Source organism: Ovis aries, chromosome 11 (assembly GCF_016772045.2).
Source record: "Ovis aries strain OAR_USU_Benz2616 breed Rambouillet chromosome 11, ARS-UI_Ramb_v3.0, whole genome shotgun sequence".
Lineage (NCBI taxonomy): Eukaryota > Metazoa > Chordata > Mammalia > Artiodactyla > Bovidae > Ovis > Ovis aries.
In genome coordinates this window covers 48,370,432-48,386,072 of record NC_056064.1, presented here as the reverse complement: position 1 = coordinate 48,386,072, position 15,641 = coordinate 48,370,432, and the positions used below count along the sequence as shown (strand labels likewise).

The window sequence follows — 15,641 nt, the reverse complement described above, 5'->3', positions numbered from 1 at the left end:
TGTTATCCTCATAGATTTGAGCACTCTCCTGCTCATTTGTATTTTTTAGGAAACGTTTATTTACTACAGTGTTTCCTACTGTTTGGATTTTGCAAATTGTACCACCTTGGTTTAGTTTAGCCGATTCCTCTGTATCTCCAATCCTCTGTATCTCCTATAGATTGGAAATTGAATCCAGAGGCCTGATCACTTTGCTGTGGGGGCGGTTAGGCAAGATGATCGGCAGTAAATGTCTGATTGTTTCTCTTGGGGGAATGCCAGCAATCATTGACCAGTGCCCAGATCAGCCAGTTTTTAAGAGGTGGCAAAATGCTGGTACTCTATCATCCTTTATTTATTAGCTAGAATACTTGTATGAAGGGAAATATCTCATCTACTGGTTGCTTAGGGGTATGGGAAAGGTGGGAGAGGAATGCTGGGTTCGCCCTCTTTTTCTTGCACAGTTGTCCTGTCTTTTGTCTCAAGTCCTTTTGACACAACTGTAGTAGTGCTTGAGAGCTTCCTTAGTATCTAATATCTAATATAGAGATTGTATAGTTAGAGTTTCTCTGAGGAGCCCTGGTTCCTTTTGTTGGAAAACTGGAGATTATACCCTGGGTGCCAGGGGTGCTCATTATTAGAAGGTGGTCTTTCTTTCTAGACCTTTTCAGTGTTCAGAGCTGGCAAGTGTGTGTGTGTATGTATGTGTGACTTAGCTTTACTGATATATGATTTACATACAGTATATTGTTTTAAATGTACACACTATGAGTTCTGACATGTGTATAATAACCACCACTACGTGACAATATAGAACATTCCATTATCTCCCAAAAGTCCCCTCATGCCCCTTTGGGACTTTAGGGTTTTGACTTGAACTTCTTCTATCACACATCTGTAATTCCCCACCCTCAAGAACCCTAATTCTCAAGAATCCTGAGAGAGAAAATTAGAATGTCACGCCACACAGCTGCTCACCTGCTTTATCTTAACCACAGCACTCTCAGAGACGGCAACACCAATATTCCCTACCTGAAAGGTTAAATTTCATTTTTGCAGTTTGGGGTCCAATTTTTTGATTATAGTATAACTAAGAATCTAAAAAGTTTTAAGAATTATTTTTCTAAAGAAAATCTCAGTCCAAGCCACAGGTACCTTTATTTAGGTACTGTGACTTCTTAGGGGCCTTAGCCTTCATGGGAGGATTGCATTCTTGATCTCAGGTCAGCTGACTGCACTTACTGGCAACATGGAATATCTAAACCGCAGTTGGGGTAAGTAATATTTATGGAGGATTATCCAGATCAGAGGTGTCCGACGGAGGTTATGTATCAGAATCTCCTATGGAACTTTTTAAAAATAAATATATTCAAGCCCTGTCCCAGACAGACATACTATTTCTCTTAATAGTGAAGCCCACAGGCAAGAGGTGCTAAGATTCTACATGCCTCATGGACAAAAAAGCAAAAAACAGAAATGATATTGTAACAAGTTCAGTAAAGACTTTAAAAATGGTGCACATTAAAAAAAAAATCTTAAAAAAATTTTCATAGAGCTCCATACCTGGATGGTATGGTTTTGACAGAACTTCCCTCCAACCCAATTGCATTTAATAAATTTTTTTTACCAAATACCTTTCTTAGGTATTATATCACACCAATATATATTAAAAGATGTTATTAGAAACAGCTCTATGGGATTTCCTTGGCGATCCAGTGATTAATAAGATTCTGTGCTTCCACTACAGGGGGCACAGGTTTGATCCCTCAGTGGGGAACTAAGACCCCACATGCCACGGGACAGGTTAAAAAAAAAAGAGCTTTATGAAATTCACTTTTCATGCCACCATAAAAAAGTTCTTGATGGTTGCTATGTTACACCATATCTTCCTGTGAGAAGGCATGGAGAAATTTCAGATTTAAATGCCAGGGTTAGTTGTGCTTTTCCTGAAGACTGGCCTGTTACATGTGTCATGTATGTGTTCATTTTGTTTATTTGCAAAAGCTTTTTGAGCACCCAAGTATCAGGAACTTGAGGTGCTGGGATGCAATGGTGAGCAAAACAAACAGCCCTTCGGGGGGTGGGCAGGTGGGGACAACCAATAAGCCAGTAGGTGCATGGGCAATTTCAGGTAATTCTGGGTAGTGATAGTGTTGTAAAATAGGACAGGATGGTGTGCTTTACATGGGTGATAAGGGAAGTTTCTGGGGACATGACCTTCAACTGAAACTGAATGATGCAAAGCAGCCAGCTGTGTGAAGATCTGGGACAGTGCGTTGAGCAAAAGGGAGTAGCAAGTGGCAAGGCCCTTAGGAGGGAAGCAGCATGGAATGAGCAAGGAGCATAAAGCAGGGCAGAGCTCAGGGTGAGGTCAGAGAGGTGGTCAGGGTGCTCACTTCACCTAAGGAGCCTGGAAGCCATCAGGACAGGAGGGGGCACAGTTTGAGCAGAAGAGGGACATTCTGTTGTTTTGAAAAGCTCCCTGTGGAAAGTGGAATTTTACAGGAGTAAACAGTCGGGAGACCTATTAGGAGCTCTGACAGTACCCAGGCGATGGTGGCCAGGACGAGAGGGGTAACAACACCCTCCTTAGACCTGGCAAGACCTGGCAAGACCTGGCAAGAGGTAGCAATACCTCCTTAGTCCTGTGGTTTAGAGGGCCCTGCTCTGGCCTTCTCTGCTGTGCCTTCCTCCACATTCTGTGTGAGGGGCCAGGGAGATGTGCTTGGAGATCATTGTAATCCTTAGGTGTCTAATTGTCCTAACCTGTGAGTTGATGCACTATCTGAGATCTTAGTTCCTGTTTCTGATAGCGTGTAATGGGAAAGGTCAAAGGCAAGGACTAGTGCACATCTCTCCAGGGCAATAAAGGAGAAAGAAGAATGTGTGATCTTCAGACATCACTGAACCACTCACTGCTGATCATTCCTGTGGCTGGCTCTCCCCTTTATCTCCTTTAAGAGAAGCAGCACTGAGAGAAGGCAGTCTCCTTAGGTTGAAATCTCCCAGCTCTGGAACCAGAAGGAGCAGAAGGGACAGATGCTTGAAGGGAACACCAGTTTGCAGCTCCTCATCCCAGCATGGTTTTCCTGCTGCCCTGGTGTTGCCTTGCCTTCTCCCAGCCTCCTAGGGTTGCTGGCTTTTTTCTGAATGATTTCTGAGAGCTCATCAAATATTGTAGAACATCATACTTTATCAGAGACATGGATTAAAAATATTTCCCCTCCCCATTTTTTTGATTTAGTTAAAGATTTTTAAATGTTTCATCTAACTAAATTTAACACTCATTTATGTCTTCTGGATCACGAGTCATACTTAGAAAAGCCTTTCCCTCTTAAAAATTATAAAATTCCTCTAATTCTGTAGCTTAATTTTTAGGTATTTTATTTTTACTTATTTATTTTTTTTAGGTATTTTAATATTTGAGCTAGCTGAATGGATTTTTTTGTAAAGAATGAAGTGGAAAAAAAAATGAAGTGGAGTTCTAACTTTTTTTAATGTGGTTTTCAATTTTTACACTGTATTGAATGTTCCATCTTTTCCCCATTGATTTAAAATGCCATATTTTTCACATACTAAACTCATCCATATTTAAATTTATATTTGGACTTTCTTTCATGTTACATTTTCTACTTGTTTAGCCATATACCCATAACACACCTTCAAAATCCTGCTAATTTTATAATGCTCTCAAACCTTATATACCTCTCTCTCTCTCATTCCTCACCACCCCCCGACACACACATGCTTCTTGAATCTGTATTCAGTTTCCTTTTTCATGTAGTACATTGTGTGGTTCTTTCAGCGTGAACACAATTGACAAAACCTCCTCCTTTGTCTTAAAATGTGTTTATTTTCCCCTCAGTCTTGATTGGTATTTTGGCTAAAGTGGTAGTTATTTTGGTTGGTTCTCTTAAGCCACATCATAACCCTTCTTCTGTTTGGTGGGGTCTGAAACCTGAAAAATTGGAATTCCCTTGCTGCCAGGGTATGACTGTGAATATCTTCCACCAATTAGATGCATGTCCATAGGACCTGGGAAGGAGAGGGGAGATGATGCTTTCTGCTGAAAAGCAAGTGTCTCTAACGGCAGAACTCCACACTCCACTGGGCTCCAGTTTCTGGGTGAGGCAGTTGTACCGAAGGCAACAACGCTAACAGTAGCAGCAGTAGTTGTCTGGTCTCCAGATTGTAAGAAAACGTACAGATAAATTAAAAGACCTTTAGACAAATTATTAAAATTGGAAAGGGAATTTAGCAAGGTTGCTGGATACAAAGTTGACCAAGAAAAGTAATTGTATTGCTGTGTATCCACAACATGAAATAAAAATACAACATAGCCTCAAAATATTAACCACCTAGGACTAAATCTAACAAAAATTACGCAAGATTGTTTATACAGAAAATGATAAAACACTACCGAGAGCGTTGAAGAAGACAAATGATGAAATACTCGCAGTTCAGAAAACTCAAAATTATAAAAATATTAATTCTCCCCAAGTTGATCTAAAAGTTCAATGCACTATCAATCAAAATCCATACTATGTTTAGTTTTTTCTGTAAGGAAATAATAAGCTGATTAAAATTTGTATGGAAATGCAGGGACTTCCCTGGCGGTTTTGTGGTTAAGGCTCTGTGTTTCCACTACTGGGGGCACGGATTCCATCCCTGGTTGGGAAACTAAGATCCCACAAGCCTCGCCAAGTACAGAAATGAAAAGGTCAAGAAAAGCTAAGATATGACTAAAAAGAACAAGGTGGGGAAACTGCTCTTCCAGCTGTTGCGATCTATTTAAAAGCTGAGTATGGCATTGACACAGGAGAGAGAAGTCTAGAACAGTGAAACAGAATCCATGGCCCAGAAGGAAACCCACATGTATATGAACATTTGATTAGTGACATAGATAACACTGCAGTTTAGTGGGGAAAGGACGGCCTTTTCAGTAGATAGTGCTGCAGCAAGGGGGTATGTCCATGCAGGGGAGGGGAAACAAATGAGATGCCAGGATTTCCCTGGTGCTGCAGTGGGTGAAAATCTGCATCCCAAAGCAGGGGACACAGGTTTGATCCCTGGCCTGGGAAGACTCCACACGCCACGGAGCAACTAACTCCACGTGCCACAACTACTGAGCCTGCACTCTAGCCCGCATGCTGCAGCTACTGGACCTACGCGCCTAGAGCCCGCGCTCTGCAACAAGAGACGCCACTGCACTGAGAGACCAGTGCACCGCAACGGAGAGTAGCCCTGCTCGCTGCGGCCAGAGGAGAGCCCACGCGAAGCAACACGGCCAACAATAAACAGTAAACTTAAAAAAAAATGCGATGCCAATTTCACATCACAGAAACAATTACAGGCTGATACAAAATGAAATATGAAAGTAACTAAAGCCTTTAGTAAAAAAAAAAAAAAGAAGAAGAAAAGCCTTTAGTAGATAATAGTATAGGATAATGCTTGTATGACCTCAAGCTGAAAAAATATTCATCTGGACACACATTCACAAAAAAGCACTAAACATAAGACACAGCAGGCACAACAAGTTCTTCAAACTTCATCAATCTGGAGGAGGAAATGGCAACCCACTCCAGGATTCTTGCCTGGGAAATCCCAGGGACAGAGGACCCTGGCAGGGTAGTCCATGGGGTCACAAAAGAGTTGGACATGACTTAGCAACTAAACCAACCAACCAACCAACAAAGCAAGAATTGAATAAGATGATATGTGCTGAATGAGAAGCCCGTGCACCCCAAGGAAGAGGAGCCCCTGCTTGACACAGCTAGAGAAAGCCCTCACGCCGCAGTGAAGACCCATCACAACCAAAAATAAAGGAAAAAATAGATTTTTTAAAAAAGATGATATGTGCTGAAAAAGTTAAACTATGTAAATATATGAAAGCCTATATGGGAAATAATATTGAGTAAAAATAAAAGTGGAGCTGTAGTCACTAATCATTACAAGGCAGAAATCAATTTTGCATAATATAATGCATTAGAATTGTAAGTCTACTGAATTTTGTGTTTGGTAAAGCTACTTGGTTATAATAAAAAACTGTAAGCTAAAACAGAAGAAAGAACTTCATCAAAAAGTACCATTAAGATAGTGAAAAATCAGGCTACAGAGTAGGAGAACAGCTACTAAAAAATATGAAAAAGTCAAAACACTTCAGTAGAACAATAGGCCAAGTACCTCAAACAGACACCTTATAAAAGAAATCCAAATGGCCTGTGAATATATTTAAAAGTGCTTGACCTTATTAGTCATCAGGGAAAATGTAAATTAAAATCACAATGTTCAGTTCAGTTCAGTCTCTCAGTCATGTCCGACCCTTTGCGACCCCATGAACCGCAGCACGCCAGGTCTCCCTGTCCATCACCAACTCCTAGAGTCTACCCAAACTCATGGCCATTGAGTCGGTGATGCCATCCAACCATCTCATCCTCTGTTGTCCACTTCTCCTCCAGCCCTCAATCTTTCCCAGCATCAGGGTCTTTTCCAATGAGTCAGCTCTTTGCATCAGGTGGCCAAAGTATTGGAGTTTCAGCTTCAACATCAGTCCTTCCAATGAACACCCAGGACTGATCTCCTTTAGGATGGACTGGTTGCATCTCCTTGAGATGCCAGTATATATCCACAAGAGTGGTCAAACTAAAACAAAAGATATCACCAGTGCTGGTGAAGATGTAGGGGAATGGGGAAGTTCATACTGCTCATAGGAATGCAAAGGGGGTAGAACTACTTTGGAAGGAAATATGGCATTATCTACTTGGACTGGAGATAAACATACCCCACTTCAGTTCAGTTCAGTTCAGTTGCTCAGTCGTGTCTGACTCTTTGCAACCCCATGGACTGTAGCACATCAGGCCTACCTGTCCATCACCAACTCCCAGAGTTTACTCAAACTCATGTCCGTTGAGTCAGTGATGCCATCCAACCATCTCATCCTCTGTTGTCCCTTTCTCCTCCTGCCTTCAATCTTTCCCAGCATCAGGGTCTTTTCAAATCAGTCAGTTCTTCCCATCAGGTGGCCAAAGTACTGGAGTTTCAGCTTTAGCATCAGTCCTTCCAATGAATATTCAGGACTGATTTCCTTTAGGATGGACTGGTTGGATCTCCTTGCAGTCCAAGGGACTCTCAAGAGTCTTCTCCAACACCGCAATTCAAAAGCATCCATTCTTTGGCGCTCAGCTTTCTTCACCGTCCAATTCTCACATTCATACATGACTACTGGAAAAACCATAGCTTTGACTAGATGGACCTTTGTTGGCAAAGTATTGTCTCTGCTTTTTAGTATGCTGTCTTGGTTGGTCATAACTTTTCTTCCAAGGAGCAAGCATCTTTTAATTCCATGGCTGCAGTCACCATCTGCAGTGATTTTGGAGCCCAAAAAGATAAAAGTCTGTCACTGTTTCCACTGTTTCCCCATCTATTTGCCTTGAAGTGATGGGACCAGATGCCATGATCTTAGTTTTCTGAATGTTGAGTTTTGAGCCAACTTTTAATTTTAAAATTTTCTCTAATTTTCTTGAAGAGATCTCTAGTCTTTCCCATTCTACTGTTTTCTTCTATTTCTTTGCGCTGATCATTGAGGAAGGCTTTCTTATCTCTCCTTGCTATTCTTTGGAACTCTGCATTCAAATGGGTATATCTTTCCTTTTCTTCTTTGCCTTTTGCTTCTCTTTTCACGGCTATTTTTAAGGCCTCCTCAGACAATCATTTTGCCTTTTTGCATTTCTTTTTCTTGGGGATGGTTTTGATCCCTGCCTCCTGTACAATGTCACAAACCTCCGTCCATAGTTCTTCAGGCACTCTATCGGATCTAATCCCCCTAAATCTATTTCTCACTTCCACTGTATAATCATAAGGGATTTGATTTAGGTCCTACCTGAGTGGTCTAGTGGTTTTCCCTACTTTCTTCAATTTAAGTTTGAATTTGGCAATAAGGAGTTCATGATCTGAGACACAGTCAGCTCCCAGTCTTGTTTTTGCTGACTGTATAGAGCTTCTCCATGTTTGGCTGCGAAGAATATAATCAATCTGATTTCGGTATTGACCATCTGGTGATGTCCATGTGTAGAGTCTTCTCTTGTGTTGTTGGAAGAGGGTGTTTGTTATGACCAGTGTGTTCTCTTGACAAAACTCTATTAGCCTTTGCCCTGCTTCATTCTGTACTCCAAGGCCAAATTTGCCTGTTACTCCAGGTGTTTCTTGACTTCGTACCTTTGTATTCCAGTCCCCTAAAATGAAAAGGACATCTTTTTTGGGTGTTAGTTCCAGAAGGTCTTGTGGGTCTTCATAGAACCATTCAACTTCAGTTTCTTCAGCATTACTGGTTGGGGCATAGACTTGGATTACTGTGATATTGAATGGTTTTCCTCGGACATGAATAGAGTGTCTAGGAGTCTCTGGTGGAGGTGTGGGTGGGCAGTGGCCCACTGCAGGGTTAGGGGCACTGAGTGTAGCAGTGTGTGCACGGGACCTTTTAAGGAGGTTGCCATTATCTTCATTACCTCCCCTGTAGTTTGTCCCCAGGTAAATACCTTCCCTGGTGGCTCAGACGATAAAGTGTCTGCCTACAATGTGGGAGACCTGGGTTCAATCCCTGGGTTGGGAAGATCTGGAGAAGGAAATGGCAACCCACTCCAGTATTCTTGCCTGGAAAATCCCATGAACGGAGCAGCCTGGTAGGCTACAGTCCATGGGGTCGCAAAGAGTTGGACATGACTGAGCGACTTCACTTTCTACTTAAATAAGAGTGAGGGAACACAGCCCCACCCATCAACTGAAAATTGGATTAAAGATTTACTGAGCATGCCCCTGCCCATCAGAACAAGGCCCAGTTTCCCCCTCAGTCAGTCTTTCCCATCAGGAATCATCCATGAGCCTCTTATCCTTTTCCATCAGAGGGCAGACAGACTGAAAACCACAATCACAGAAAACTAACCAATCTGATCACATGGACCACAGCCTTGTCTAACTCAATAAAACCATGAGCCAGCCATGCTGTGTAGGGCCACCCAAAATGGATGGGTCATGGTGGAGAGTTCTGACAAAACGTGGTCCACTGGAGAAGGGAATGGCAAACCACTTCAGTATTCTTGCCTTGAGAACCCCATGAACCCACATGAAGCCCCATATGAGAAGGCAAAAAGATAGGACACTGAAAGATGAACTCCCCAGCTTGGTAAGTACCCAATATGCTACTGGAGATCAGCGGAGAAATAAGTCCAGAAAGAATGAAGAGACAGAGCCAAAGCAAAAACCACACCCAGTTTTGGATGTGACTGGTGATGGAAGTAAAGTCCGATGTTGTAAAGTGCAATATTGCATAGGAATCTGGAACATTAGGTCCGTGAATCAAGGCAAATTGGAAGTGGTCCAACAGGAGACGGCAAAAGAGTGAACATCAACATTTTAGGAATCAGCGAGCTAAACATGCCCCATGCCCCAGTAATTCCATTCCTGAGTATGTTCAGCATAACTGCATGCACTTGAGAACCAGGAGACGTGTGCAAGCCTTGTAAGAATGGTCATGACTGCATTGTCTCTGACAGTTCCAAGCTGTGCGTGTGCACGCCAAGTCGCTTCAGTTCTATCCTACTCTTCTCAACCCTATGGACTGTAGCCCACCAGGCTCCTCTGTCCATGGGATTCTCCAGGCAAGAATACTGGAGTGGGTTGGAATGCCCTCCTCTAGGGGATCTTCCTGACCCAGGGATGGAACCCGAATCTCCTGCAGCTCCTGTTGCAGGCGAATTCTTTACCACTGAGCCACCAGGGAAGCCCAGAATAGATAAATTATAGTGTATTCAAACAAGAGAATACTACTTAGCAAGACAATAATATAATCTAGACAGTATATTAAAAAGCAGAGACATTACTGACAAAGGTCTGTCTAGTCAAAGCTATGGTTTTTCCAGTAGTCATGTATGGATGTGAGAGTTGGACCGTAAAGAAAGCTGAGCATGGAAGAATTGATGCTTTTGAACTGTGGTATTGGAGACGAGACTCTTGAGAGTCCCTTGGACAGCAAGGAGATCAAACCAGTCAATCCTAAAGGAAATCAACTCTGAGTATTCATTGGAAGGACTGATGCTGAAGCTGAAACTCCAATACTTTAGCCACCTGAAGTGAAGAACTGACTCAGTGGAAAAGACTCTGATGCTGGGGAAGATTGAAAGCAGAAGGAGAAGGAGACGACAGAGGAGGAAATGGTTGGATGGCATCACTGACTTGATGGACATGAGTTTGAACAAGCTCCAGGAGCTGGTGATGGACAGGGAAGCCTGGCGTGCTGCAGTCCATGGGGTCACAAAGAGTCGGACATAACTGATCAGCTGAACTGAACTGAACTGAGCAAGAGGAATAAATGAATTACAAATACATGCAGCATCTTGGGTAAACCTCTCAAACACAATGTTGAGCAAAAGGAGCCAGACATGAGAATAAATGCTATGTGATTTCATTTACATTCAATTTTGAAAAAGCAGGCAGGCAAAACTAAATATGGTGCTTAGGAATGCATATGTAGGTGGTAAAACTATAAAGAAAAGCAAAGGTGTGATTCCCATAACAGGGTACTTAAGTTGGGGAATTGGGGTTGTGATTGAGAAGAGCTATGCAGAGGCCTTCTGGGATGCTGACAACAATCTGTTTACTTATTAAACTATGGATATATATTTTTGTGCATTTTTATATAATATGTACTCTATTTCACAACCAAAAAAAAAAAGAATATGTGGGTTTGAAAAAGAACCAGGGATGTCCTAAGACTCTGCACTCCCAATGCAGGGGACTTAGGTTCCATCCCTGGTCAGGGGACTAGATCCCACATGCCCCAACTAAAGAGCCACGTGCTGCAACTAAGACCCAGCTCAGCAAAAAAAAATCAAAAACCAAAGGGAAACTTCTAGACATGAAAAAAATGTAACTATTGAATGGAAACTCAATAGATCCTCTTCCTCTTCCTTTTCCTCCCCTTCCCCTCCTAAACAATTCAGTCCAAAAGCCATGGGCTGGGGCTCAATGACTGTGCGGGGGGGGGGGGGGGGGGGTAGGTGCGGGTGGAGGCCGCAGAAAGTTGGGGTTGTGTGAGGAGGGTGTTGTGAGAAGTACACAAAACACTCAGCAGTGCCTGGAACCTGGTATATACTCAGCCCATGGCAGTTAGTATTATTGTTAGTATTGTTATTGTTAGTATTATAGTCGTTACGCCGGGAAATGGTGAAGGACAGGAAAGCCTGGCGTGCTGCAGTCCATGGGGTCGCAAAGTCAGACATCAGCAACTAAACCACATAGTCATTACAAAGGAAATGTTGAGAGACAGCAGAGCGGCCAGCAGTCACATCCTCGGACTCCAGTTGCATCTGCAGCCTCACCCACTTTGTGTTGACAGCTTTCTTGCTTTAAGTGGTCAAGGCATATTACTCCTTTTCTACCCCGGGGGGTTTCCAGTGCCTGGGGTGAGAGGCCAATGGAAGCCTATTTGGAATGCCCACATGCATCACCTCCTGGGGGCAGCCCTCAGCCAGTGGGGGATGGGAGCTGATGGATAAGTGCTTCCCGCTCTCAGTCCTCAAGGGGATAATTCTGAGAGGCATTTTTTCGCTCCACAGACAGTTCCAGTGGAATCGAGCCCCAGTTCCCCCCAGCAATGCCCAACTCAGCCTTACACCGCGTTCTGGCTTTTCCTCCAGTCCCTTGTGCCCGTTTGCCAGTGTTCCTTCTGTTCCACAGAAGGCCTTTTCTCAGGCTCTGCTTTCAGGGCTATCAGACTGTCAGAAGGCTGGAGAAAGCAGCCCTGATAAACAGATTTCCTCCCAAGATGCATGGCAACAAGGACTCTTGCTGGTGGTGAGGGGAGTAGAGATAATCCTTACATGTTACAGCTTCACAATTACTAAGACTTTCCCTTGCAGTGGGGAAGAGAGCAGAGGTAGGTAATGAAGCTCGAGGTTATGCAATAGTTCTAGCGCTTGAAAGGCAGGAAGCAGTGGTAATTACATGGATTGTGGGTTGGTTGGCTTCTGTTAACTGCTTTAGAAGCTTTGCAAAGAGAAAATGAGAGGCTGTCGATTCAGGGCATGCTGTGAAACCCAGGGACATAGTGGACTTTGAGACCTCAATTGGTCTTAATAGGATCAAATCCAGTTACTGGGGTGCTCATTAATTTGCCAGCCCGTCCCCACCTCTTGTGTTGGCTGCTTCTCTATTTCACTCTCCCTGGGCCCTGCACCAAGTCCTTGCCTCAGGCTCTGCTTCAGGAAGGAGCTCAGGTTACTACATCAGGAGGTTAATGGTGGCCAAGTAACTTAAGTTTATGACCTCAAAGACTGAAGATTTCTAAGGGGAGCAGCCAATTAGTATGGCACGTGCTAAGGATGAGCATACTATGAATAGCTAGCCTTTTTTTTCTTTCCAGTTCTTACTCTGTGCCCGGCCCTGTTCCAAACCTTTCACATTCATTACCTGAGTTAATTCTCACAGTAGCTCCATGATGCAGGTAACATGTCTCCCTGTCCCTCTCCTCTTTCCCCCACCCCCTCAAGTGAGGAAACTGAACCCCAGGATTTTATGTAACTTACCCAGAGTCACACAGTTAGCACTGAGCCTGTATATCCTCACCCTCAGCCTCTGCGATATACTGAGTTCCTCCAAATATTGTTGTTAAGTCACAAAGTTGTGTCCTCCTCTTTGCGACTCCGTGGACTGCAGCACGCCAGGCTTCTCTGTCCTTCAGTATCTCCTGGAGATTGCTCAAACTCATGTCCATTGAGTCGATGATCCATCCAACCGTCTTATCCTCTGTCTCCCCCTTCTCCTGCCTTCAATCTTTCCAGCAGCAGGCGCTTTTCCAGTGAGTCAGTTCTTTGCATCAAGTGGCCAAAGGATTGGAGCTTCAGCTTCAGCATCAGTCCTTCCAATGAATATTGAGTTGATTTCCTTTAGGATTGACTGTTTTGATCTCCTTGCTTGTCCAAGGGATTGTCCAGAGTCTTCTCCAGCACCACAAATCGAAAGCATTGATTCTTTGGTACTCAGCCTTCTTTAAGGTTGGTCAAAAGTTCATTTGGGGTTTTCTATAACATCTTATGGAAAGAACCCAGATGGACTTATTGGCCAAGCCAATAAACATATCCACAAAAAGAAGGGGAAATTAAGCTCATGAATGCTGCTTTATGGCAACAAAATCCTCAGATCCACCTGGACCTGTGTGTACAGCATAGCCCTTCCCACCCTGAATATGCATCCCCGCAGCCAGTGCTGCTGTTGTTCTTTGCTGGGATTTAAGTCCCAGTTCAACCACTTACCAAGCTGGGGATGACCCTGAGAAATTACTTACCCCATCTAAGCCTCAGTTTCCTTACCTGTAAAATCAAGTTAATAATACTGGCCCCAAGGGTGTTACAGAGTTAGTGTCTAATTAGCTGATAACTATGATTTTTCTAGTCAGAGGTCCATTGTTGAGAATACTTAAGACTGAGATTCAGGCAACCCTCCCAGAAGAAGAACAGAGTAGAGCAATTTTGGCCAAGTTATTTTGTGTCCAGAACCCCAGAAATGCCTCTTGGCTTTATTGGACTTTACTTTATTGGATTTTATTGGGATGAGAGATTCAAACCAGAAATATTTTTGCCCCTCAAGTGGACTGAATGGTGGCTCCCTCATAAATCCTAATGCTTGGAACCTGTGAATATCACCTTACTTGAGAAAAGGGTCTCTGAAGGTGTAATTAATAAGTTAAGAATCTCAAGATAAGATCAACCTGGATCATCTGGGTAGTTCCTGAATCTACTGTGTGTGTGCTAAGTCACTCCCACCAATACTGGGGTGGGTAGCCTATCCCTTCTCCAGCGGATCTTCCCGATCCAGGAATCAAACCGGGTCTCCTGCATTGCAGGTGGATTCTTTACCAACTGAGCTATCAGGGAAGCCCTATGAGAAAATACATGTCTGTTGTTTTAAGTCAGCAGTTTGTAGTAATCTGTTACAGCAATCCTAGGAAACCAATCCATTTCTCTCTTCTCCCCCAACTCAACTCTGAGCTGTCCTCTTGACAGAGAGCTGACCAGAAATGCAGTGCATAAAGGCATGCTCCTGACATGAGCTAAGTCTTGAGGACTGAGAAAGTCCATGGAAATCAATAGAAATGAATTTGCAACCTTCCGGAAGCTAAGAGCAAATGCTAGTGGCAGCGCGTAATAAATATGTACTCGCTGAGTGATCTTGCCTTTCTCCAGAGGTGACTGCAGGTGCTGTTTTCTTCAGACACCTTTTCAAGGTCACCAGGTTTTGTTTTGGAATTCAGGCATGGTTTTTGCTTTGTGTGTTTGCTTCTGAAACTTCAGTGGGCACAGGGATAGGGAGATGATTGTCATAAGCTTCCAGGATGCACTTATGAAGAACACAGTGGTCAAAAAGTTATTCTTTATTAAATGGTGTGGAAATGGGGGAAATGGCCCTTGCCAAAAAATGGCAACAGCATGTAAAAACTGTCGTTAGTCAGGATCCCACCTAACAAAACTCTTGTCTGATGACAGGATTGTATGTACCTGAAAAAGCCAAAGGAATAGTGTTTAAGCATGAAAAACAGCGAGTCATTTTGGGTAACCAGGTGAAACCTTTTAAAGTATCAATCAAGTTTGCTTTTTCTTTATGGAAATCAGCTTTATAAAAAGCATCTTACCCTGAGATGTAGCCTACTTTTTTAAATCTCAGAAGACGAGTTCAGAATAGACATATCCACCTTTAGAATTATTACTGTTTTCTGTAATACAGAAGAGAAAATAATTCAGTAAACTTAGGGTGTTGTTGTTGTTGTTTTTGTTCAGTTGCTAAGTCATGTCTGATTCTTTGCAACCCAGTGGACTGCACCATGCCAGGCTTCCATGTCCTTCACCATCTCCCAGAGTTTCCTCAAGCTGTGTCCACTGAGTTGGTGATGCTATCTAACCATCTCATCCTCTGCCGCCCTCTTCTCCTTTTGCCTTCAATCTTGGATATATATCTATAGAAGCTCTTTTAAAATTCTATTTTGGTAGCTGGGGGGCCTGATAAAACCAAGTGTGAACTGTCTTTTTTTCCTGGACTACGTTATGTGATTGATTCTTGAAAGCATGTTTGATTCTTGAAAGAAGTGCACTTGTATCATTCTCTCTGGATTTTTTTAATGTGATCCACTCCTTACCACATCCTTTCCTCCTCCCCATCCACCCACGTCCTGATGAAATTTATTAGGCACTGCGGTGCTGGTTGCTATTGGTTTCCTAGGGTGTGCATGTTGCCCCTGTTCATCCCATCCTTGGGTTCCTAAAGCCAATGATGGCCTCACAGAAACCACTGACCCATTTCAACAGTGTCTCCTAGCCCAAACTGTGGCTCACCCTGATCTCTTGGTGCCACCTGCTGGAACACGGGGGCAGCATACTGTATCTCCTGGGAGTATTCAGCCCCTGGGTAAAAGACAAGAAACAGGGTTATTGGGTCTATGGTCCAAATCTCTGATCTCCTGAGGGCAGTGGCTACGCTTGCAATGGCATGTCGCTTCTAGACTTTGCACAGAGTACTTACCGTCTTGGGCACTGGAAGCACATTGCTTTGGTTCTAAGCCTGGCACAGGTTTCTCATCTGTAAAACGAGGGCGATATAATTTGGGAGTTAGTGGTGTT

At 43.3% G+C, this 15,641-nt stretch overlaps 1 protein-coding gene across 5 annotated transcripts in view; it reads right to left on the bottom strand.

Moving 5' to 3' along the window:
• Positions 1-14,386: 14,386 nt before the first annotated feature.
• MILR1 (mast cell immunoglobulin like receptor 1) overlaps positions 14,387-15,641 on the bottom strand; it is a 53,572-nt gene continuing 52,317 nt past the window's right edge. For 4 of the 5 annotated variants that reach the window (XM_060395778.1, XM_060395777.1, XM_060395775.1 and 1 more), the window contains 2 exons: positions 15,544-15,600; positions 14,387-15,425 (listed from right to left, as the gene is read on the bottom strand). In XM_060395778.1, the coding sequence (XP_060251761.1) occupies positions 15,301-15,425; positions 15,544-15,600 (182 nt within the window). In that variant the 3' untranslated portion in view covers positions 14,387-15,300. The remainder of the gene's footprint in view (positions 15,426-15,543; positions 15,601-15,641) is intronic. The other variant, XM_004013030.5, reaches the window with a different exon arrangement.